This window comes from Rhinopithecus roxellana, chromosome 15 (genome assembly GCF_007565055.1).
Source record: "Rhinopithecus roxellana isolate Shanxi Qingling chromosome 15, ASM756505v1, whole genome shotgun sequence".
Taxonomy (NCBI): domain Eukaryota; kingdom Metazoa; phylum Chordata; class Mammalia; order Primates; family Cercopithecidae; genus Rhinopithecus; species Rhinopithecus roxellana.
In genome coordinates, this window is record NC_044563.1 from 79,265,032 (window position 1) to 79,289,526 (window position 24,495).

General features: G+C 47.3%; 3 protein-coding genes across 5 annotated transcripts; 2 read left to right on the forward strand and 1 right to left on the reverse strand.

The window, feature by feature from the left end:
• The first annotated feature begins 8 nt into the window (after positions 1-8).
• Positions 9-15,778, forward strand: CCDC84 (coiled-coil domain containing 84). 2 transcript variants are annotated; one of them, XM_010356939.2, is made up of 11 exons: positions 9-188; positions 300-463; positions 881-979; positions 10,496-10,562; positions 10,951-11,013; positions 11,669-11,733; positions 11,878-11,983; positions 13,727-13,757; positions 15,038-15,124; positions 15,352-15,484; positions 15,580-15,778. In XM_010356939.2, the coding sequence occupies exons 1-11, from the start codon at positions 69-71 to the stop codon at positions 15,635-15,637; spliced, it is 993 nt and encodes a 330-aa protein (XP_010355241.1). In that variant the 5' UTR covers positions 9-68; the 3' UTR covers positions 15,638-15,778. The 2 variants fall into 2 exon arrangements, with proteins under 2 accessions (XP_010355241.1, XP_010355240.1); XM_010356938.2 differs by having other exon boundaries at positions 15,352-15,663.
• On the reverse strand, positions 15,745-19,059 carry RPS25 (ribosomal protein S25). Its single transcript, XM_010356937.2, has 5 exons — positions 18,692-19,059; positions 18,368-18,463; positions 17,484-17,667; positions 15,875-15,973; positions 15,745-15,791 (listed from the first exon to the last, which is right to left on the reverse strand). The coding sequence occupies exons 1-4, from the start codon at positions 18,692-18,694 to the stop codon at positions 15,879-15,881; spliced, it is 378 nt and encodes a 125-aa protein (XP_010355239.2). The 5' UTR covers positions 18,695-19,059; the 3' UTR covers positions 15,745-15,791; positions 15,875-15,878.
• On the forward strand, positions 18,898-24,344 carry TRAPPC4 (trafficking protein particle complex 4). 2 transcript variants are annotated; one of them, XM_010356936.2, is made up of 5 exons: positions 18,898-19,378; positions 19,552-19,726; positions 20,546-20,649; positions 22,479-22,605; positions 23,993-24,344. In XM_010356936.2, exons 1-5 carry the CDS (start codon positions 19,204-19,206, stop codon positions 24,069-24,071), a joined length of 660 nt encoding a protein of 219 aa, XP_010355238.1. In that variant the 5' UTR covers positions 18,898-19,203; the 3' UTR covers positions 24,072-24,344. The 2 variants fall into 2 exon arrangements, with proteins under 2 accessions (XP_010355238.1, XP_030773210.1); XM_030917350.1 differs by lacking the exons at positions 18,898-19,378; positions 20,546-20,649 and having other exon boundaries at positions 19,591-19,726.
• Positions 24,345-24,495: the final 151 nt, after the last annotated feature.

Below are 24,495 nucleotides of genomic sequence, written 5' to 3' on the forward strand. Positions count from 1 at the left end.
CAGGGGTCAGGGGCTGCCGGATGGCGTAGGATTAGCAGCTGGTGGTGGTGATACCGGGTCCCCCACCTATGGCGCCGGCGCAGCGCTGCCCTCTGTGCCGCCAGACCTTCTTCTGTGGTCGCGGGCACGTCTACAGCCGCAAGCACCAGCGGCAGCTGAAGGAGGCTTTGGAGAGGCTCCTGCCCCAGGTGCGGAGGCAAGGCTAGAGATGGGATGGGAGTGCGGGGCAGGTTGGTGAAGGCCAGAGCGGGTTGATTTGGGTGCCCCCCTCGGGGTTCTACTTCGTCTCTCTGCCGCAGGTGGAGGCGGCCCGCAAGGCCATCCGCGCTGCTCAGGTGGAGCGCTATGTGCCGGAACACGAGCGATGCTGCTGGTGCGTGTGCTGCGGCTGTGAGGTGCGCGAACACCTGAGCCATGGAAACCTGACGGTGCTGTACGGGGGGCTGCTGGAGCATCTGGCCAGGTGAGAGCCGAACTGGGAGCCTCCTCCAGCACAGACGCATACATACACGGGAGGAGGGTTTGGAGTAGGTGACAAAAAGAACGCTTTTGTGATTTGATCAAGATGGATGGATTGGGTCACTTCACAGGTGTTGCCAGCCTTTTTAGGGTAAGAGTCCTATGCTGCCACGGTCCCAAGTGGTGCTGGTGGTCTGGCTGCGAAAGCCAGCTTGGTTACCGCCCCTAACCTCCCCTCAGATTCTCACAATTTTATGGAAAGAAGAGACACGAGATCTTGAAGAGATGGTAACAGTGTTCCTCTCTCAGCCCTGCCCCAGGCAGAAACCCAGATGTCAGTTTGCATTACATACCTAATGCTTAATATCTGAGTAATATTTTATAATCTATAGCTGAGATTACTTATCCTCTCCGTTTTCAGCCCTGAGCACAAGAAAGCAACCAACAAATTCTGGTGGGAGAACAAAGCTGAGGTCCAAATGAAAGAGAAGTTTCTGGTCACTCCCCAGGATTATGTACGGTGAGTCACTGGTATTGAACATGAAGTAGCAGAGTGAATTCTCTGGATCTTTGTCAGGTATGGAAGCTTACTCTATTAACTGGAAAGTTCAGGAGGGACTTCCGAAGTATCTACTGTCTTCATAGCACTTCTTATTCTAGGTACTATGTTGGACACAAAAATGTGACAGTTCTTGAGGTTTGGTTCGGGGATGGGAATTAGCAAATAGAGAACAATACTAAAAGTTGGCTATTGTCAGGCCGGGCGCGGTGGCTCAAGCCTGTAATCCCAGCACTTAGGGAGACCGAGACGGGCGGATCACGAGGTCAGGAGATCGAGACCATCCTGGCTAACCCGGTGAAACCCCGTCTCTACTAAAAAATACAAAAAACTAGCCGGGCGAGGTGGCGGGCGCCTGTAGTCCCAGCTACTCCGGAGGCTGAGGCAGGAGAATGGCGTGAACCCGGGAGGCGGAGCTTGCAGTGAGCTGAGATCTGGCCACTGCACTCCAGCCTGGGTGACAGAGCGAGACTCGGTCTCACAAAAAAAAAAAAAAAAAAAAAAAAAGTTGGCTATTGTCAACTACTTAAATTTGAGGCACAGAGAATACTAACGTTAGAAGAGGCTGTTTATAGTTTGTAAGAAACTGCTGTTCAGCCAGTACCTACTTTTAATAGTTTTGAACTCTATTTTTTTTTTTTGAGACAGAGTTTTGCTCTTTTTGCCCAGGCTGGAGTGCAGTGGCACAATCTCAGCTCACTGCAACCTCCAGCTCCTGGGTTCAAATGATTCTCCAGCCTCAGCATCCCAAGTAGCTGGGATTACAGGTGCACACCACCACACTTGGCTAATTTTTGTATTTGTGGTAGAGATGGGGTTTCACCATGTTGGCCAGGTTGGTCACTAACTCCTGACTTGTGATCCACCCGCTTTGGCCTCCCAAAGTGCTGGGATTACAGGTGTGAGCCATCATGCCTGGTCTCAGTGATTTTCTTAATGGTATCTGGGAATTCATCTGCTGCCTCTTGGTTGGCAGAAGCTGCCCCTTCTGCTATTTTGACATATTTTAAGCCAAACTTCTTTTTTTTTTTTTTTTTTTTGAGACGGAGTCTCGCTCTGTCACCCAGGCTGGAGTGCAGTGGCCAGATCTCAGCTCACTGCAAGCTCCGCCTCCCGGGTTCACGCCATTCTCCTGCCTCAGCCTCCCGTGTAGCTGGGACTACAGGCGCCGCCACCTCGCCCGGCTAGTTTTTTTTTTGTATTTTTAGTAGAGACGGGGTTTCACCGTGTTAGCCAGGATGGTCTCGATCTCCTGACCTCGTGATCCGCCCGTCTCGGCCTCCCAAAGTGCTGGGATTGCAGGCTTGAGCCACCGTGCCCGGCCCAAACTTCTTTCTAAAAGTATCAAACCATCCTTTGTTGGCATTAAATTCTCCAGCTTTAGATCCTTCACTTTCCTTTTGCTTTGTCATGTAATGATTTTGCTGTTTCTTGAATCCTATTAGAAGCTGTAGGTAGGCCTTTCTAACAACCCTGTACCCACATAAAAGCTGTGCTTTCAATATGAAGATAAAAAGGTATTGTGCAAAGCATGCAAGGTGCAGTGATAGCTTCATGAATTTCCTCTTATTTTTTTTTACAGTGTTCCTTAGGCTGGATTTAGTTATTTTTTTCTTTGCCTTTAAACAAAAAAAATTTTTTTTGGCCGGGCATGGTGGCTCATGGGAAGTCAGGAGTTTGAGACCAACCTGGCCAACATGGCAAAACCCCGTCTCTACTAAAAATACAAAAATTAGCTGGGTGTGGTGGTGGGTGCCTATAATCCCAGCTACTCAGGAGGCTGAGACAGGAGAATCGCTTGAACCTGGCGAGGCAGAGGTTGCGGTGAGCCAAGATCGCACCACTTCACTCCAGCCTGGGCAAAATATAGAAACTGTCTCAAAAGGAAAAAAAAAAAAATTCTTTTTTAAATTGAGACGGGGTTTTGCTATGTTGCCCAGGCTGGTCTCGAACTCCTGGGCTCAAGCAATCCGCCTGCCTCAGCCTTCCAAAGTGAGCCACCATGCTCACCCCTCACCCTTTTTTTCCACATGGGTTTTGTCAATGTGCATGGATTCATTTATCTTGAAATGCTGGACAACTGCAGCTGTAGATCTTAATCTCCAGTACTTATCAAACAATTCAGCTTTTTCTTGTAATGTCATGACTTTTCTCTGCTTCTTGGGAGCGCTTCAGGCATCACTAGTGGCACCTCCTATAGGTCCCACGTTACTATTCAAGGTTAATGGTATGACATTACTGAAAATTATGCAGGAACCATGAGTGATCACTTTCACTGTAATATGCAATTTACTGGTGAGACAACCTCTTGCAAGATGACCAGCATTACTGTGTTTTAAGCAGATACTCACAACACTGTAATAGGTGGCTACAAAATTGTGACAGTTGTACAGTTTGGAGTGTAATTTTATGCAGTTATGCAGTTATGTAATATTGCATCTTTACATTTATTTTCATTTCTCTTGACTGCGAATGTCACCATGTACAGTCTGTGTTTCTGTGTGTAAGTTTTGATAGATTCTTGTGCAGTGGTGCCATCTCGGCTCACTGCAACCTCTGCCTCCTGGGTTCAAGCAATTCTCCTGTTTCAGCCTGGATTTGTGTATTTTATGGTAGTAAATCATAAAAGACTAGTATCTACATATATTTTATGCATTCATGACATACCTTTTTCTTAATTTTTTTCGTATTTCTAGGCTATGTGGTTCATCTGTAAGTTTTTTCAAATTGTTGCAAATCTCCAAAAAATTTTTCAAGTGAACTTGTGCAGTTCGAACTGTGCTGTGCAAAAGTCAACTGTATTTGCTTATTTTCTCAAAAGGGAATGCCTAAAGGATAATCAAGAAACTAATGAAACTGCCAGATGTGGTGGTACACACATGTAGTCCTAGCTACTCAGGAGGCTGAGGTAAGAGGATAGCTTGAGCTCAGGAGTTTGAGGCCAGCCTGGGCAATGTATCAAGACCCCATCTCTAAAAATAAATATGAATTTGTTTTTAGAGAAGTTAATGAAACTGATCACATGGCCGGGCACTGTGGCTCACACCTGTAATCCCAGCACTTTGGGAGGCCGAGGCAGGAGGATCACTTGAGGTCAGGAGTTCGAGTTCGAGACCAGCCTGGTCAATATGGTGAAACCCTATCTCTACTAAAAATACAAAAAATAGCTGGGTGTGGTGGTTCGTGCCTGTAATCCCAGCTACTTGGGAGGCTGAGACAGGAGAATCGCTTGAGTCCGGGAGGCAAGAGATTCCACTGAGCTGACATCATGCCAAACATTGCACTCCAGCCTGGGCAACGAGCAAAACTCTGCCTCAAAAAAAAAAAAAAAGGAAAAGAAACGGATCACATATCAGTTAGTGTAACCAGTTGGTGTGATCCAGTTTGTGGGTCAGTAAAAATGTTTAGAGGTGATAAGAATAGAAAAAAGATTTTTTTTTTTTTTGGACAGAGTCTTACGGTCACCCAGGCTGGAGCGCAGTGGCATAATCTCAGCTCACTGCAACTTCCACCTCCCAGGTTCAAGCGATTCTCCCATCTCAGCTTGCCGAGTAGCTGGGATTACAGGCTTGTGCCACTACGCCCGGCTAATTTTTGTATTTTAGTAGAGATGGGGGGGTCTCAAAATGTTGGCCAGGCTGGCCTTGAACTCTTGACCTCAAGTGATCCACCTGACTCGGCTTCCTAAAGTGCTAGGATTACAGGCGTGAGCCACCACACCCGGCCTAGAAAAAAGATTTCTATGTATACTTTTAAAAATAAGTTTTTTTTTTTTTTTTTTTTTTTCTTTTTCTGATGGTACATTTGGGAATTATACTGTAACAGGCGTAAGAAGTAAGATTTCTCTCATAGGAAAATTTTCATTCAGAATCCAAAAGAAATATTTTGGGTTTTTTTGAGATGGAGTCTCTCTCTGTTGTCCAGGCTGGAGGGGAGCTGTGTGATCTTGGCTCACTGCAACCTCCGCCTCCCGGGTTCAAGCAATTCTCCTGACTCAGCCTCCTGGGTAGCCGGGATTACAGGCATGAGCCACCAGGCCTTGATAATTTATTATTATTTTTTTTACTGGTGAAAAGATATACATATATTTAGAATTAGCCAACTGGATTCAGTTGAGATGATCCCTATTTTGTTGGCAACATCCAAAGCACTGTAATCAGGAGCCAGTCAAACATATGCCTTCTTCTCTCCATGAGGCCGAATCAGGGTGTTGACCTTGGCCACATCAGTGTCAGAGCTTCTTCCAGTGCTTTCTGGCTTTAACATTCACCATGAACACAAGTGTGTTGTCTTCTGTCTTCTTCATGGGACACTCAGTGGTTAGAGGAAACTTGATGAATAGCATAGTGGTCAAGCTTGTTTCTCCTGGGGGTGCTCTTCCGAGGATGTTTGCACTGCCTCCGGAGTCGCAGTGTCTTGGGCCACTGGAAGGTTGGTGATGTGCAGATCTTTTTTTTGTGGCTGTGAACACCTTTCAACACTGCCTTCTTGGCCTTCAGACCCTTTGCTTTGGCTTTGGCTTTAGGAGGGGCAGGAGCTTCCTTCTTGGCTTTTGGTGCCATCTTGTGAAAAGGGGCTAATTTTTGTATTCTTTTGTAGAGACAGGGTCTCACCATGTTGGCCAAGCTGGTCTCAAACTCCTGACCTCAAATGATCCACCCGACTTGGCTTCCCAAAGTGCTGGATTACAGGTGTGAGCCACTGCACCTGGCCAATAATTAGAACTATTTCCTTTTTTTTCTTTTTGGAGACAGAGTCTTGTTCTGTTGCCCAGGCTGGAATGGCATGATCTTGGCTCACCACATCCTCCACCTCCTGAGTTCAAGCGATTCTCTTGCCTCAGTCTCCCGAGTAGCTGGAACTACAGGCCCACACCACCACGCCCAACTAATTCTTGTAATTTTAGTAGAGATGGGGTTTTACCATATTGTTCAGGCTGGTCTCGAACTCCCGACCTCAGGTGATCCGCCCCCTTGGCCTCCCAAAGTGCTGGGATTATAGGCGTGAGCCACCGACCCTGGCCCAGGTTAGAAATATTTTTTTTTTTTTTTTTTTGAGGCGGAGTCTCGCTCTGTCGCCCGGACTGGAGTGCAGTGGCCAGATCTCAGCTCACTGCAAGCTCCGCCTCCCGGGTTTACGCCATTCTCCTGCCTCAGCCTCCCGAGTAGCTGGGACTACAGGCGCCCGCCACCTCGCCCGGCTAGTTTTTTTTGTATTTTTAGTAGAGACGGGGTTTCACCGTGTTAGCCAGGATGGTCTCGATCTCATGACCTCGTGATCCGCCCGTCTCGGCCTCCCAAAGTGCTGGGATTACAGGCTTGAGCCACTGCGCCCGGCCAGAAATATTTCTAATCAGGTATTTCCATGGTTATAAATATTTGGTTGCTTGATTCATATGCATAGAAAGAAACAGTTGTCATAAATGTAAAAAGCAGTACTTAGCAAGTATTTTTAAGTGATTGGAATAGTTTTCCTTTAATATTACAATACTGCCTATTGGTTTGGAAATTAGATCACGCTGTATGTTTCGATCTTACTCAAAGGCATCATGAGTACTCTGCTCATTCTTTCATTCTTTATAGTGTTCTAGTTGAGTTAGGAACTATTTTATCAGAAACCATTTTAGCACTATAATAAGGATAGATTACATACCATAATGATTTTCAGACTTTTTTTTTTTTTTTTTTGAGACAGAGTCTCGCTCTGTTGCCCAAGCTGGAGTGCAGTGGCGCGATCTCAGCTTACTGCAACCTCCGCCTCCTAGGTTCAAGCAATTCTTCTGCCTCAGCCTCCTGAGTAGCTGGGACTATAGGCACGCACCACCATGCTTGGCTAATTTGTATTTTTAGTAGAGACGGGGTTTCACCATATTGGCCAGGCTGGTCTTGAACTCCCGACCTCATGATCTGCCCACCTTGTCCTCCCAAAGTGCTAGGATTACAGGCATGAGCCACTGGGCCCGGCCTGATTTTCAGATTTTTAATAAAAAGGGTATGTGGATTAGCGGGGTACGTAGTCCTACCTGCTTTGAAGGCTAGCCTATAGTCATACTTACTCTGGAGGCCAAGGCAGGAGGATCACCTGAGCCCAGGAGGTTGAAGCTGCAGTGAGCTATGATCCCACCACTACACTGCAGTCTGGGCAACACAGCAAGAATGTCTCTTAAAAAAAAAACCAATTCAGTTGCAGTGGCTCATGACTATAATTCCAGCACTTTTGGAGGCTGAGACAGAGGATCATTTGAGCCCAGGAGTTTAAGACCAGCCTGGACAACATAGCAAAACCCCATCTCTAAAAAAAATTGTATTAGCTAAGCATGGTGACATTTGCCTGTAGTGTTAGCTACTGGGGAGGCTGAGGCAGGAGGATTGCTTAAGGTCACGAGGCAGCAGTGAGCTGTGATCGTGCCACTGCATTCTAGCTTGGGCAACAGAGCAAAAGACCCTGTCTCAAAAAGAGGAAAAAAAAAAACAGTACCTGGAGAGTTTGAACAGGGCGAAAAGAAGGAAACATGGAGGAGTCTGCTAAAGCACAGAACTTCTCTCTGGTCCTCAAATAAATAAAAGTTTTTGGCCAGGCACCGTGGCTTACGCCTGTAATCCCAGCACTTTGGAAAGCCAAGACAGGAGGATCACGAGGTCAGGAGATTGAGACCATCCTGGCTAACACGGTGAAACCCTGTCTCTAAAAAATTAGCCAGGTGTGGCAGGCGGGCGCCTGTAGTGCCAGCTACTCAGGAGGCTGAGGCAGGAGAAACGCTTGAACCCAGGAGGCAGAGGTTGCAGTGAGCCAAGATGGCGCCACTGCACTCTAGCCTAGCGACAGAGTGAGACCCCGTCTCAAAAAAAAAAAATTTTTTTTTACAATTCCACATTGTCATTTTCTTTTCCTCTGGTCTCAAACTCCTGGTCTCAGGCAGTCCTCCCACCTCAGCCTCCCAAAGTGCTGGGACTACAGATGAGCCACTGCACCCAGCCAGCAGCCTAGAAATTTCTGGACTTCAACCATAGTGTAATTTTTTTTTTTAAATCAGTTTCTTCTATTTCCTTGAACTCAGTTTCCAGGAACTTCTGGTTTGGAAATTAGATACCTGCCTTCCAGGTTAGTCTATAGAAAGTCCAATTGTGTTCCACTGTGTCTTCATTGTCCTGCTCACTCATGTGATACACTCAGGTGTTGTGGATTACGAGACCCATAGAGAAACTTCCTGGTGATAATCGCACAAAGTAAAGGAAAGAAACCTGCCAGTCTGTACTGTCCATTATCATTATGTGCTTAGTCCATTTGGTTAAATAATTTGAGATGCTTTTTTTTTTTTTTTTTTGAGACAGGGTCTTGCTCTGTCACCCAGGCTGGAGTGCAGCGGTACAATCATGGCTCACTGCAGCCTCAAACTTCTGGGCTCAAGCAATCCTCCTGCCTCAGCCTTCAGAGTAGGCAGGATTTTTTTTTTTTTTTTTTTGAGATGGAGTCTCACTCTTTCGCTAGGCTGGAATGCAGTGACATGATCTCAGCTCACGGCAACCTCTGCCTCCCAGGTTCAAGCGATTCTCCCAAGTAGCTGGGACTACAGGCGCAGGCCACCATGCCAAACTAATTTTTTTTTTTTTTTTTTTTTTGAGACGGAGTCTCGTTGTCACCAGGCTGGAGTACAGTGGTGCGATCTTGGCTCACTACAAGATCCACCTCCCGGGTTCACGCCATTCTCCTGCCTCAGCCTCCCGAGTAGCTGGGACTACAGGCGCGTGCCACCATTGCCCGGCTAATTTTTTGTATTTTTAGTAGAGACGGGGTTTCACCGTGTTAGCCAGGATGGTCTCGATCTCCTGACCTGGTGATCCGCCTGCCTCGGCCTCCCAAAGTGGGAATTACAGGTGTGAGCCACCATGCCCAGCGTAATTTTTGTATTTTTAGTAGAGATGGGGTTTCACCATGTTGGCCAGGATGGTCTCGATCTCTTGACCTCGTGATCCGCCCACCTCAGCCACCCAAAGTGCTGGGATTACAGGCGTGAGCCACTGTGCCCGGCTAAGTCCACATATTTCTAATGTGACTGGGTCAGTCATCAACCTCTGTGATAAGATTTAGCTGTGTCCCCACCCAAATTTTTTCGAACTGTAGCTCCCGTAATTCCCACATTGTGGGAGGGACCCAGTGGGAGATAACTGAATCATGGGGGCATTTTCCCCTATACTGTTCTCATGGTAGTAAGTCACATGAGCTGACGATTTTATAAGGGGTTTCCCCTTTTGCTTGGTTTTCATTGTCTTGCCTGTCACCATGTAAGACTGCCTTTCACCTTCTGCTGTGATTGTGAGGCCTCCCCAGCCACATGGAACTGTAAGTCCATTAAACCTCTTTCTCTTTGTAAATTACCCAGTCTCAGATATGTCTTTATCAATCAGCAGTGTGAAACCAGACCAATACACCCTGTCAGCATCATCTCTCTGCTCCAGCGCTGCATCTTCAGGAGCCCAGGTTCCAGATAAATGAACCGTAGTGGCAGCCAGTGGCCAGGAGATACCAGCAGCCTAAACAGTTTTCGCTTCTTTTTTTTTGAGACGGAGTCTCACTCCGTCACCCAGGCTGGAGTGCAATGACCTGATCTTGGCACACTGCAACCTCCGCCTCCCACGGTCAAGTGATTCTCCTGCCTCAGCCTCCTGAGTAGCTGGGATTACAGGTGCGCACCACCACGCCCGGCTAGTTTTTGTACTTTTAGTAGAGATGGGGTTTCAGCATGTTGGTCAAGCTGTTCTCAAACTCCTGACCTCGTGATCTGCCCACCTCGGCCTCCCAAACTGCTGGGATTACAGGTGTGAGCCACCTGCGCCCGGCCTTTTTTTTTTTTTGAGATGGAGTCTTGCTCTGTTGTCCAAGCTGGAGTACCATGACACAGTGACAGCTCACTGCAGCCTCAACCTCCCAGGCTCAAGCAATGCTCCCACCCCAGCCTCCCAAGTAGGTGGGGCGACAAGCGTGCACCATCACACTTGGCTATTTCTATATGTTTTGTATAGACAGGGTCACTATGTTACCTGAGCTGGTCTCAGACTCCTGGGCTCAAGCAATCCTTCCACTTTGGCTTGTATGCCTACACTCAAGTGTAAAAACATATAAACCATGTCTATACTAACCAGCCAAATATTTGAACACTAAAAAGAATAATTTTCTTGATGTGGTAATGGTATCATGGTTGTACAGAATGTTCCTTTTCTTGGGAGATACATGCTGAAAATCTGGTTTGACATCTAAACCTATTTTTGTTTTGGCAAAGAGGATATATGTCTGTACAAAAGAAATGGAGCCAGCGTGGCAAAATGTTTACAATGACTCTGGGTGAGAGGTACATAGGTGCTTATTATACTGTTTTGTTTCTGAATTTGAAATTTCTCAAAATTAAAAAAAAAAATCTGAGGAGCTTTTCATAACTGATGGGGAATGGGTTCTGGGCGGTTTTGCCCCTTTTCTTTTTAGATTCAAGAAATCCATGGTGAAAGGTTTGGATTCCTACGAAGAAAAGGAGGATGAGGTGATCAAGGAGGTAAGTTAAAGCAGCAGTCCCTCACCCTTTTCGCACCAGGGGCTGGTTTCGTGGAAGATGATTTTTCCAGATGGACCCAGGCAGGGGATGGTTTCAGAATGAGACTGCTCCACCTCAGATCATCAGGCATTAGATTCTCATAAGGAGCACGCAACCTAGATACCTTGCATGCCCAGTTCACACTAGTGTTTGCACTCCTATAAGAATCTAATGCTACCGCTGATCTGACAGGAGCTCAGGCAGCAGTGCTGTTGCAGCCTGCTTCCTGACAGACCAGACCAGTACTGGTCCACGCCTGGGGGTGGAGGGCCCCTGAGTTAAAGGAAAGGCCTCTGAAGAAACTGGCCCCCATGATCCTGTACCTGTCTAAGCAGCCTCTCTCCCACAGATGGCAGCTCAGATCCGCGAGGTGGAGCAGAGCCGGCAGGAGGTGGTTCGGTCTGTCTTAGAGGTTGGTTTCCCTCGGAGGATCCAGACAAGTATCCAAATCCACTGATCCCTGGCATTCCCAAGTCCAGCATTTCATGAACCAGTGCTGCTTTTTTTTTTTTTTTTTTGGAGACAGAGTCTCACTGTGTCACCCAGGCTGGAGTGCAGTGGCACAATCTCGGCTGACTGCAACCTCCACCTCCCAGGTTCAGGTTCAAGCGATTTTCCCGCCTCAGCCTCCTGAGTAGCTGGGATTACAGGTGTCACCACCACGCCTGGCTAATTTTTGTATTTTTAATAGAGATGGGGTTTCATCATGTTGGCCAGGCTGGTCTTGAACTGACCTCAGGTGATCCACCCGCCTCGGCCTGCTGGGATTATAGGCGTCAGCCACTGCACCTGGCCATGAAAAAGTGCTTCTAAGAGAACTCTGACTGCACTGTCATCTGCTTGGCTTGAATTCCCTTACCTGTGCTCAAGGGGGCAGGCCTAGTCAGTGAATATGTGGACAGGGCTGGGAGGGAGGGAGGGAAGAGTCTGTGAAAGATGGCAGGGCAGTACCTTCCATATGCTCATTTGTTTCCTTCCTGTGATACTGGGGTCTGGAGGGTGGAGGCATGGCCTAGGCAGGCTCTTAAGCATCCCAGACACATTTATTTTTCCTGAATCAAACTCAGCCTCAGGCAGTGCCAGACCCAGAAGAGGGCTCTTCAGCACCTAGAAGCTGGAAAGGGATGAACAGGTAAGACTGTTAGAGAATCTCTTGTTGGGAATTTGACATCTTAGAACATTCTGCAACCTTTTGGCCGGGAAATGGAAACAGATCTAATCTTTACCACCCTATGGCTCAAGGACCTCATCTGCCAGCCTGGCTCATGTTTTTCAGCCAAGTAGCTTCCAGCTCACAGCAGCCCTCAAACTTGGACCTGCCAGCAGCTCCAGAGCTTGACTGGATGGAGATAGGACCATCTCTGACATTCATTGGCCATCAGGTACAAAGGATAAGCAAGCCAGAAGAGGGCCAATGCTCCCTCAGGTCTCAGGACCCCTCTTCTGATTTTCTACCTATTCTAGCCACTGCTGTCTCCACTGCAGGCTTTTCCTTCTTACTTCACTGTTCCCTAGTAGTGTTCTCAGACTTCTTCTCACCCTCCAAAGGGATCCTATTCACATGTATTGCCACTTAGGAGTGCCAACTCCTAAATCTTGCCCTCTGTAGAACTCATAGTTCCAACTCAACACAGGACTTTTATATTTAAATATCCCATAGGCATCTTTTTTTTTTTTTTTTTTTTTTTTTGAGATGGAGTCTTGCTCTGTCGCCCAGGCTGGGGTGCAGTGGCCAGATCTCAGCTGCAACTGTGAAAGCTCTCGCTCCAGGTGTAAGGCCATCTCCCTGCATCTGTCCTCCCGAGTAGTGCTGGGACTCAGCAGGCACCTCCGCCACTTTCGCCTGGCCCTTTTTTTTGTATTTTTTAGTAGAGACGGGGTTGTAGCCAGGAAGTCTCGTCTCTGACCTCGGATCCGCCCGCCTCGGCCTCCGAAGTCGATACAGGCGAGCCACCGCCCGGCCCCTCCATTTTTGATTTTTTAGTAGAACGGGTTTTCACCGTCTACCGGATGGTCGTCTCGTCATGATCCGCCGTCGGCCTCCCAAAGTGCTGGGATTACAGGCTTGAGCCACCGCGCCCTCCCATAGGCATCTGAAACTAACCTCCACCACTCCTGTATTTCCAATCACTAGATGCAGATCCTTTCCTTTTCCATCTCCCATATCCTGTCAACAAGCAGTCAGTTTTAAACATCTGTCTGCCTCTATTCAGCCTTTGGACAATTTCTACTCCCCCCCTTCAATCCTGCCTCACAAACAGAAAATCATCGTATCACTTATGATCTTACTCTACACTTCAGCTGTACTGATTGTGTTGCTTTGCGCTTTTACAGTTGCCATTGCCTAAAACATGCTTTCCTTCCCTTATCACCTAAAGTTTACCTTCGTTTAACTGTTAGCTCGAATGTCACTTTTTCTTTTTTTTTTTGAGACGAAGTCTTGCTGTGTCGCCCAGGCTGGAGTGCAGTGGCGCGATCTCGGCTCACTGCAAGCTCCGCCTCCCGGGTTCCCGCCTTTCTCCCGCCTCAGCCTCCAGGTAGCTGGGACTACAGGCGCCCGCCACCGCGCCCGGCTAGTTTTTTTTTTTTTTATTTTTAGTAGAGACGGGGTTTCACCGTGTTAGCCAGGAGGGTCTCGATTTCCTGACCTTGTGATCCACCCGCCTCGGCCTCCCAAAGTGCTGGGATTACAGGCTTGAGCCACCGCGCCCGGCCAAATGTCACTTTTTCATAAATGGCTTATCTGAATAGGTTATCTCTATTTCAAGTGGATGTAGCACCATGTAAAGTGGCAAATGTAATTTACCTAACTTGTGCTTAATGCTGTTCCCCAATTATATATATGCTGTGAGGGCAAGGTTTTGCTCACCTGGCATGTAATAGCCACTCTACTTACAGACATCTCCACTGTTGTGACTGTGAGCTTCCTAAGGACAGGGCTGTCTTAAGAATGACTTACTGTGCTTTCAAAGTTTAACATCAGCTGGAGTGCAGAATTAGCATTGTGGCAGCAGTCACACCCAGCTCTTTTGAAGTGTGCTTTGTCTATCTTTTCTAGGATTTTTTTTTTTTAATCATGGCTAGACTTTAACTAGCATTTTTTTTTTTCCCATTTCCAACTACAGGATATACCAGGAGTTGGTAACATCCACTCAGGTAAGGTCCAGGACAGAGTTTTTAAAACCCTGGGAGATACAATTTTTTTTTTTTTTTTTAATAAAGTTGGCCAAGATAAAGCATATGTATCTGGTAAAAGCCTTGTATCCAGAATATAGGAGAACTGTCAACTTGATATTAAACAACCCAATAAAAGCATATGAATAGATGTTCATCATTAGTCATTAGAGAAATGCAAACCACAGTGAAATACCACTATGTATGTATTGGAATGGCAAAAATTAAAGACTGACTGTGCCAAGTGTTTGGCAATGTAGAAAAACCAAACCCTCATACACTACTGCTTAAAATGTAAACTGGTAATAGTCACTTTGGAAAACAGTTCAGGATACACCTACGATATTATCCAGCCATTCCACTCCTAACTAGAGAAGAGAAAGCCTGTCTACACAGACTTGTACACAAATCTTCAGAACAGCTTTATTTGTAGCAGCTCCAAATTGGAAACAATTCAAATGTCTATCAACAGGCAAATGGATTAACAACGGAATAGTATTCCAGGATGAAGACAGAATTTTTGATACATACTACAACACAGATTAATCTTAAAAGGCCAGACCCGGCCAGCGCGGTGGCTCACGCCTGTAATCCCAGCAGTTTGGGAGGCCGAGGTGGGCAGATCACAAGGTCAGGAGTTTGAGACCAGCCTGGCCAACATGATGAAACCCTGTCTCTACTAAAAATACAAAAATTAGCTGGGCGTCATGGTGCGCACCTGTATTCCCAGCTACTCCAGAGGCTGAGGTTGCAGTGAGCTGAGAATGTGCCACTGCGCTCCAGCCTGGGCTAGAGTAAGACTCCTCTCAAAAAAAAAACAAAAAACAAAAAAAGCCAGACCCCACTCAACATTTCCACTCAATGTCCACACACAGAAAATCCTAAAAAATACAAACCAATAAAGCAACTGAAAGATCACTGATTGCCTGAACAGGAAAATATTTTAATGGGGGCAGTGATACTTACAGGCAGATGTTTGTGGTCTTGATTGTAATGGCTTCACTCAACAATCACCAAATTTAAATGTGTATCATTTATGTCAATTATGCCTCAAAGCCATTTTAAAATGACTATCACATACGGGGTACATTACTTTAAATTAGCCTAGGGCCTTCTTCCTAAGCTCCAGAATTCCTGGGCTTTGCTTTTAGACATTTCTAGCTCTTAATTAGGAGAGGTGAGCTAACAGCTAGGACATGCTTCACAATAGCCTGAAGACTTAAAAAAAAAAAAAAAAAAAAAAAACTTTATTTCTTTTTCAGGTGCCACACCTCCCTGGATGATCCAAGATGAATACATCGGTGGGAACCAAGAAATAGGACCATCCTATGAAGAATTTCTTAAAGAAAGTAAGTAAACTAATTCAAGAGAGGGTCTTCTAAATCTTCACACTCAAAAATGGTTTCCTTGCTTGTGTGTGATGGCTCATGGCTGTAATCCTAGCACTTTGGGAGGCTGAGGTAGGAGGGTCACTTGAGCCCAAAAGTTTGAAAACAGCCTGGACAACATAGTGAGACCCCATCTCTATATTCTTTAATAAAGAAAAATAAAAAACTGTTTCCTTATCATTGCACAGAGGAAAAACAAAAGTTGAAAAAACTCCCCCCAGACCGAGTTGGGGCCAACTTTGATCACAGCTCCAGGACCAGTGCAGGCTGGCTGCCCTCTTTTGGCCGCGTCTGGAATAATGGACGCCGCTGGCAGTCCAGGTATGTGTGTTCAGTGCCAGGTCACCAACCTACCCATCCAACCTCCTTTTTGGAGATATCACCCTTCATCCTGTTAACCCTTTATTTCCTTTCAGACATCAATTCAAAACTGAAGCTGCAGCAATGAAGCAGTCACATACAGAAAAAAGCTAATCAAGCTCTACCAACTACCATGAGGCTAAAAGCAAAGTCAACAAACCCCTACTTTCCACCGAATTCTTTATCATTGTCTTTCTTAGGAAACGGACATACTCATTTCATTTGATTTCATCAAGTTTTATTTTTCCAAATGTACAGTTGGTTAGACCTGTAAAAAAAAAATTAAAAGGATCAGAACCATAAAGCTTTGTATCTATCTCCTACACCATGAGCCCAGGCATTCCTACTCACCTATTCATGCATCTTCACCAGCAGCTGGAGCATCTCCGCCCTTGGTATTTCTGGTGTAAATTACTTGAGCTCTGTGCTTTGAAACCAGTTTGATAAGTCCTAGGGAGAGAAGATAGTAGGATGAGATGCTTAACAGATGCTATAATAGAAACTAGTAAGGTTTCTGGTTGGGCATGGTGGCTCATGCTTGTAATCCCACCACTTTGGGAGGTGAAGGCGGGCAGACACCTTGAGGTAAGGAGTTGCACACCAGCCTGGCCAACATGGTGAAACCCCATCTCTACTGAAGATACAAAAATTAGCGGGGCATGGTGGCACACGCTTGTAATCCCAGCTACTTGGGAGGCTGAGTTGTGAGGACTGCCTGAACCCAGGAGTTGGTGGTTGCAGTGAGCCAAAATTTCCCCTCTGCACTCCAGCCTGGGCGACAGAGTGAGACTGTCTCAAAAAAAAAACAAAACAAACAAACAAAAAAACAAATAAAAACACACTATTAAGGTTTTTGTTTTGGCCAGGTGCAGTGGCTCATGCCTGTAATCCCAGCACTTTGGACAGGTGGATCTCTTGAGCCCAGGAGACCAGCCTGGGCAACATAGCAAAACAGCATCTCTATTTAAAGGGGAAAAAACAGGGTCTCTCAAAGGTGCCCAGGATGTACTCAAACTCCTTGGCTCAAATGATCCTCCTGCCTTGGCCTCCCAAGTAGCTAGAAATACAAGGGTACCACTGCACCTCCCTTGGCCTCCCAAGTAGCTAGAAATACAAGGGTATCACTGCACCTGCTTAATCTGACGTTTGGTAACAAGAGAATCCTACAGTTTTTAACGATCATCTATCTTTACTTTTCCTTTAAATTAGGGACCTATTATCCTCCACCGCACCCCCCCCCCTTTTTTGAGACAGTCTCTTGCTCCATCACCAAAGCTGGAGTGCAGTGGTGCCATCTCGGCTCACTGCCACCTCCATCTCCTGGGTTCAAGCGATCCTCATGCCTCAGCATCCTGAGTAGCTGGGATTACAGGCATGCACCACCACATCCGGCTAATTTTTGTATTTTCAGTAGAGACACGTTTTCACCATATTGGCCAGGCTAGTCTCGAACTCCTGACCTCCAGTGATTCACCCGCCTCGGCCTCCCAAAGTGCTAGAATTACAGATGTTCAGTCACTATAGTTAGCTGAGCCTTATTATTGTGGAATTATGGTAATCAAACCATACTACTGAGTAGACCATACTAAATTTCTGGTTTTAAAATTTAATACATCAAAATATTTACCATAAAGGTTTTCAACATTTTCAAAATTGTTTTAAAATAGTAATTTAATTATTTCAAAAACTGTTGTCCCTGTAATTCTATGCATCCATTTACTTGAAACATAAAAGATCCTTGGGCTTCACCAAACTGCCACAGGGTCCACAGCACAAAAGTGGCTAAGAACCCTGATAATTCATCTCAAGAGTAAGACATCAGAATTACATTACTAACAGTCAATGGTCAAGCTATGCTTTTTTTTTTTAGTTCTGCTTTTCCAGCAAAATCACGGAAGATGGTTATTGTGGTCAAGACAATTTACCCTACAAAAGCACACATGTAGGATACACCCCTCACCTTTACTAAGGAGCTCCTGAAGGGCTGCCCTGGCCAGGGAGCCTCGAATCTTCAGTCTCTCAGAGACCACAGCTGGGGTTATAAGTTTATAGTTGGGAACTTCCTTACAGAGTTTGTCGTAGGTAGCTTTGTCAAACAAGACTAAGTTATTGAGCTTGTCCCGAACTTTGCCTTTGGACCACTTCTGCTCACCAAAACAAAACAGAAACAAGTTAGTATCTCTGGCAGAAGCACCCTTTCCCTCTCGAGTAATCTGCGTCAGAGAAATCTCTTCCATCATCATCAAAAATAAATTACACATTACTAACAACAACAACAACAAAAACCCGACAGGTGTTTGGGCTTCAGAACAGGGGCAGAGGCAGACACTTGACACACTGGTCTCATTTTCATGATCCTAAAGGAAACTAGGAAAAAGAACGAGTGGTGATGGGAGGATAAACTCACGTTTTTACTCTAGAACTCTACACCTGAGGCCGGGCGCGGTGGCTCAAGTCTGTAATCCCAGCACTTTGGGAGGCCGAGACGGGCGGATCACGAGGCCAAGAGATCGAGACCATCCTGGCTAACACGGTGAAACCCCGTCTCTACTAAAAAAAAAAAATACAGAAACCTAGCCGGGCGAGGTGGCGGGCGCCTGTAGTCCCAGCTACTCGGGAGGCTGAGGCAGGAGAATGACGCGAACCCGGGAGGCAGTGAACTGAGATTCGGCCACTGCACTCCAGCCTGGGCGACAGAGCCAGACTACGTCTCAAAAAAAAAAAGAAATCGTCTCAAAAAAAAAAAGAAATCTACACCTCAAAAACCAATTGCTATACAAGTTACCTATTACCAGAAGGCTACGGGAAGGCATCCCTACTCTCTCTGAGGGATCTTATTCCTACCTTCTTTTTGGCCTTGCCCCCGGATTTGTTCACTGGGTCTTTGTCTTTCTTGGCCGACTTTCCGGCGTCCTTCTTCTTCTTGTCGTCCTTGGGCGGCTGTAGGAAGGCAGCGGGAATGCAACCAGGTCCTCAAGTAGCCCCAAACTCCCCTAATACTGTGCCCTCAGCCCCCGCAAACTCCACCACCGGAGCACATGGGCGAAGCAATAACCGCGCCCGCCCTGCAACCAAGGCCAGCAGGCCAAGGAGCGCTCCCGCCGAAGTCTCTCCCCACTGAGTCCTCAAACCCAAGAACCCTGGCGAGTTCATACCCCTGAAGCTTACCATTGCGAAGCTCGGAGAGCAGCAACGTACACCACAGACTTGCTAAGATGTCGGACAAAAAGGAAGCGCTGCTCAGAAACAGGCCCAGAAACCTCCGTCCGCTGTGAGTACTTCCGGGGCAAGAGGCGGAGCCAGGCGGAGGATGTCCCACGGTGAAGCGCTCGCCCTCCAGCCTCAGGAGGAAGACAGGAAATGAATTCCAGTTCCCAAGCTGCACCGCCTAAATACCGCCCCAGGTTGTCAGAGTCTGGGCCACTTGTGACGCAGTACTGTAGTACTGTTTTCCGGCACTGATAAACGGAAAACAATCCACCAGGTCTCGGCAACTAACTTTCCGGTACTACTTATGCCCGAGAGTGTCGCTCCCAATGCGCAGGCGCCGCAGGTGGCGGCATGCAGGGCCTGGGAGGGGGAGGAGGCTGGGGTGGGGCCGGGGGGCAAGTGCTGTGATGCGGTTCCGGGGAGGGGCCGTCGGGTAGCGGCCGAATGACAGTTTCCGAGCGGCGGCAGTGATGGCGATTTTTAGTGTGTATGTGGTGAACAAAGCTGGCGGCTTGATTTACCAGTTGGACAGCTACGCGCCACGGGCTGAGGCTGAGAAAACTTTCAGTTACCCGCTGGATCTGCTGCTCAAGCTACACGATGAGCGTGTGTTGGTTGCTTTCGGCCAGCGGGACGGCATCCGAGGTGGGCTAGGCTCGGGCCGGGGGCGGGGGTTGGAGGGGGACAGGCCCCAGTGCTGCGGAAGTGGGTTGGTTGTAGGTGCGGGGCTGGGGGAAAGGGAGTGGTGTCGGGTCCCTTGTCCCCGCGGCGGAATCCCGGGGCTGCAGCTTCGCTGACCATTAGCTTCACCTCTGCAGTGGGCCATGCAGTGCTGGCCATCAATGGCATGGACGTGAATGGCAAGTACACGGCCGACGGGAAAGAGGTGCTGGAGTATCTGGGTAACCCTGCTAATTATCCGGTGTCCATTCGATTTGGCCGGCCCCGCCTCACTTCTAATGAGAAGCTCATGCTGGCCTCCATGTTCCACTCGTAAGTCCCCCGTCTCCTGAACGGCAGCGCTTGTAATTTGTCTGCCTTTTCTTAAATCGTCATTTTGGGGTTATGAAAAACGCAACCGATCCAGATCTAGATTTTAGGTAATAGTGGCAGTGGTGTCATCATTTTTTGGGGGGGGAGGGGAGAGGAGGGCGCACGGAGTATCGCTCTGTTACCCAGGCTGGAGTGCAGTGGCGCGATCTTGGCTCACTGCAACCTCTGCCTCCCAGTTTCAAGCGATTCTCTTGCCTCAGCCTCCCGAGTAGCTGGGATTACAGGCGCGCGCCACCAGGACCAGCTAATTTTTGTATTTTTAGTAGAGATGGGGTTTTGCCCTGTTGGCCAGGCTGGTCTCAAACTCCATGACCTCAGGTAATCCACCCGCCTCGGCATCCCAAAGTGCTGGGATTACAGGAGTGAGCCACCGCGCCCAGCCGAGGTGTCATCTTACTTCTCTTCGCTGAGCCTTAGTTTCTTCATATTTAAAGAAAGCCAGTTTAACTAAATGATCTTAAAAAATCTATGCGCCAGCTTTTGCTTAAAAGCGCAAGCTTAGTAAGCGTGGCACACATTCCTAGAGTAATCATTTTATCCAAAGTTTTAGATGTAAAATGTCTTAAAACAAAGTATGAATGTAAAATATTCCCAGAATTCAAATGAACTTAAAAATTTGGACACTACTGCCAGACAGTTCACACTACTTCTCCTGATTGTCCCAGGCCATAATGTTAACTCCTCAGCAAATAGGGACACGTCAGTGGAAGTTTGAGAAGCACTCCTGCCTTAGAGCAACTTTGCCTTCTTTGCATATAGGCTCTTTGCCATCGGCTCCCAGCTGTCTCCTGAACAGGGAAGCTCAGGCATTGAGATGCTGGAGACAGACACATTCAAACTGCACTGCTACCAGACACTGACAGGTATGCATCTCCACGGAGGCCAGAGGAGTGTGATGGAGAAGGTGGGGAAGAGACACTGACAAGTTTGCATCTCCAGGTGGGCCAGAGGAGTGTGGTGGAGAAGGTGGGAGGAGGGGATTGACCAAAGACACCTTTGGTAAGCAAGAAGAGGGGGTGTACTTTTCCTGGCACAATTATTATTATTTTTTTTTTCTGAGATGTTTCACTCTTGTTGCCCAGGCTGGAATGCAGTGGCGTGATCTGCCTCCTGGGTTCAAGCGATTCTCCTGCCTCAGACTCCCAAATAGCTGGGATTACAGGCATCCGTCAACATACTCGGCTAATTTTTATATTTTTAGTAGAGACGGGGTTTCTCCATATTGGTCAGGCTGGTCTCAAACTCCCGACCTCAGGTGATTGCCCGCCTCGGCCTCCCAAAGTGTTGGGATTACAGGCGTGAGCCACCGCACCCGGCCCACAATTCTTTTTTTTTGAGATGGAGTTTCACTCTGCCACCCAGGCTGGAGTGCAGTGTCATGATCTTGGCTCACTGCAGCCACCACCTCCTGGGTTTAAGCAGTTCTCCTGCCTCAGCCTCCCAAGTAGCTGAGACTACAGATGCCCGCCACCACCTCCAGCTAATTTTTTGTGGGGTTTTTTTGTTTTGTTTTGAGATGGAGTCTCGCTCTATCACCCAGGCTGAGTGCAGTGGCACGGTCTTGGCTCACTGCAGCCTCCGCCACCCAGGTTCAAGCAATTCTCCTGCCTCAACCTCCTGAGTAGCTGGGATTACAGGTGTCTGCCACCACACCCAGCTAATTTTTGTATTTTTCTTTTTTTTTTTTTTTTTTTTTTTTTTTTTTGAGGCGGAGTCTTGCTCTGTCGCCCAGGCTGGAGTGCAGTGGCCGGATCTCAGCTCACTGCAAGCTCCGCCTCCCGGGTTCCCGCCATTCTCCTGCCTCAGCCTCCCAAGTAGCTGGGACTACAGGCGCCCGCCTCGTCACCCGGCTAGTTTTTTGTATTTTTAGTAGAGACGGGGTTTCACTGTGTTCGCCAGGATGGTCTCGATCTCCTGACCTTGTGATCCGCCCGTCTCGGCCTCCCAAAGTGCTGGGATTACAGGCTTGAGTCACCGCGCCCGGCAATTTTTGTATTTTTCTAGGAGAGAGGGGGTTTCACCATGTTGGCCAGACTGGTCTCGCACTCCTGACCTCACGTGATCCACCTGCCTCAGCCTCGCAAAGTGCTGGGATTACAGGCATGAGCCACCGTGCCTGACCTTCCTGGCACAATTCTGCAGACACATCTGTTTATTTGTTTTGCGAATACAAAACCAATATTTAATCTGAAACTGATTTTGTCCATGCCACCCAGCATGTTCAGCACAGGTTATCTTGTGTTCAGATAAAACTCACCTTAATGCTAGTCCTGTTGCATGTACTTTGGAAGGTGTTAAATGTCTTTCCAAAATAAAATGTGAAAGCCAAATGGATATGACCTTTGGATTGCGACTGTCATTGCTTCACCCCCTTAATTTATTGAAAACTGCCTGAGTTTGTCCCTTGCCTGGCAATGTTTCTGCTGAGGGACTTAAAAACTGTTAGTAAGTAGTAAAGCTAGAACTCAAAGCCTGGTCTTAATCAGGTGGGTGACATAATAAAGTTACTTCACTTCTCTGGTCTCATCGGTAGATTCAAAGTCTTGCCTTTCCTGCATTATGTGGTAAAAAGAATAAAATTAAAATGGGCTTATAAAAGTGTTTTGCAAAATTGAAAGTGCTGTACAAATACAGGATGACACTATTTGCTCCAGTGTCTACCCTTTGGTAACCATTCTTGGTCTCTCTCCAGGGATCAAGTTTGTGGTTCTAGCAGATCCTAGGCAAGCTGGAATAGATTCTCTTCTCCGAAAGATTTATGAGATTTACTCAGACTTTGCCCTTAAGAATCCATTCTACTCCTTAGAAATGCCCATCAGGTAAGCGGCTCCACTTCCAGATACTGGTTAAAGCCTCCTTGCCCCTCCCTGTGTGCTCTGTCCAAAGTTAGTTGAAGCATAGTAGAGTATTACTTGTTTTGTTTGTTTTCGAGACGGAGTTTCGCTCTTGTTGCCCAGGCTGGAGTGCAATGGCGCGATCTTGGCTCGCCGCAACCTTCGCCTCCCAGGTTCAAGCGATTCTTCTGGTTCAGCCCCCCGAGTAGCTGGGAATACAGGCATGTGCCACCACGCCCGGCTAGTTTCATATTTTTAGTAAAGACAAGGTTTCACCATGTTGGTCAAGCTGGTCTCGAACTCCCGGCCTCAGGTGATCCACCCGCCTTGGCCTCCCACAGTGCTGGGATTACAGGCGTGAGCTACTGCGCCTGGCTGAGTATTACTTTTAAGTAAGATAGAAGGACAGGCCGGTGGCTCACGTGTGTAATCTCAGCACTTTGGAAGACGGAGGGGGTAGGATCACTTTATCTCAGGAGTTTGAGATCAGTCTGGACAACATAGACCCTATCTTTACAAAAAAAAAAATTAGCCTGGTGTGGTGGCAGACACCCATAGTGCCAGCTATTAAGGAAGCTGAGGTGGGAGGATTGCTTAAACCCGGAAGGTCAAGGCAGCAGTGAGCCATGCTCGTGCTACTGCATTCCAGCCTGGGCAACAGAACAAGACAGTATCTCTAAATAAATAAGACAGTCGCTGGGTGCGGTGGCTCACGCCTGTAATCCCAGCACTTTGGGAGGCCGAGGCGGGCAGATGACTTGAGGTCAGGAGTTTGAGACCAGCCTGGTCAACATGGTGAAACCCTATCTCTACTAAAAATACTGAAAATACAAAAATTAGCCGTGTGTGCTGGTGTGCACCTGTAATCCCAGCTACTCTGGAGGCTGAGGCAAGAGAATCACTTGAACCTTGGAGGCAGAGGTTGCAGTGAGCTGAGATTGTGCCACTGCATTCCAGCCTGGATGACTCTTTAGAGAAAACAGTCTTTCCTTGGGGTTTATGTCATTTTTGGGGGGTTTTTTTGTTGTTGTTTTTGAGACAGAGTTTCACTCTTGTCACCCAGGCTGGAGTGCAATGGTGCGATCACGGCTCACTGCAACCTCTGCCTTCCGGGTTCAGGTGATTCTCCTGTCTCAGCCTCCAGAGTAGCTGGGATTACAGGCGCCTGCCACCATGCCCAGCTAATTTTTGTATTTTTAGTAGAGACAGAGTTTCACCATGTTGGCCAGGCTGGTCTTGAACTCCTGACCTCACCTCATCCACCCACCACAGCCTTCATGATATATGTTCTTCTTCAAGCAGTTTCCCCTGGCTTAAGTGGGGAGAAAGCCTCAGGCCTCATGCTTTTTTTCCTACCTTGGGCCTGGTTTAGGTGTGAGCTCTTTGACCAGAACCTGAAGCTAGCCCTGGAGGTAGCAGAGAAGGCTGGAACTTTTGGACCTGGGTCATAGGCTGAACCTGTGATGGACCCCCAAATTCTGAGAGTTCCTGCAAAAGGAATACTGCTGTTTATACTCCAGTGGAAATCCCAGCAGCCTTGTTAGTGCGCTTGAAAATGGGAGAATGCTGATCCTGAAGACAAAACTGATTCCTGAGCCTTAACACTAGATTCTTTCCTTCTGTATATACCATGGTCTTACTTTCCAACTCTGTATGGATTTATTTTTGGAAGAGCTAGGTCCATAAATGTTGTTAATAAATATTCCTTTGTTCTTGGTGTTTGCTCTCTATCTTAATCGATGGTTTTGGGGGAAAGGTAAAGGAAGGGAGACAAAAATGGTGAGGGAATTCTGGGAAGATGATTTGTTCTAGTAAAAAACATAACAAGTATGTGTTCATTAAATAAATGAACATAAGATTTTGAAGCATGAGCAT

Excerpts from the sequence above, each read along its gene's own strand:
- CCDC84 (XM_010356938.2), top strand. The coding sequence starts at position 69 with ATGGCGCCGGCGCAGCGCTGCCCTCTGTGCCGCCAGACCTTCTTCTGT. Across the intron at positions 980-10,495 it reads ACTCCCCAGGATTATGTACG|ATTCAAGAAATCCATGGTGA; the intron begins GTGAGTCACTGG and ends TTTTCTTTTTAG. Across the intron at positions 10,563-10,950 it reads AGGATGAGGTGATCAAGGAG|ATGGCAGCTCAGATCCGCGA; the intron begins GTAAGTTAAAGC and ends TCTCTCCCACAG.
- RPS25 (XM_010356937.2), bottom strand. Across the intron at positions 17,668-18,367 it reads GGGGCAAGGCCAAAAAGAAG|AAGTGGTCCAAAGGCAAAGT; the intron begins GTAGGAATAAGA and ends TTTGGTGAGCAG. Across the intron at positions 15,974-17,483 it reads TCAGGAGCTCCTTAGTAAAG|GACTTATCAAACTGGTTTCA; the intron begins GTGAGGGGTGTA and ends TTCTCTCCCTAG.
- TRAPPC4 (XM_010356936.2), top strand. The coding sequence starts at position 19,204 with ATGGCGATTTTTAGTGTGTATGTGGTGAACAAAGCTGGCGGCTTGATT. Across the intron at positions 19,727-20,545 it reads CTGGCCTCCATGTTCCACTC|GCTCTTTGCCATCGGCTCCC; the intron begins GTAAGTCCCCCG and ends CTTTGCATATAG. Across the intron at positions 20,650-22,478 it reads CTGCTACCAGACACTGACAG|GGATCAAGTTTGTGGTTCTA; the intron begins GTATGCATCTCC and ends GTCTCTCTCCAG.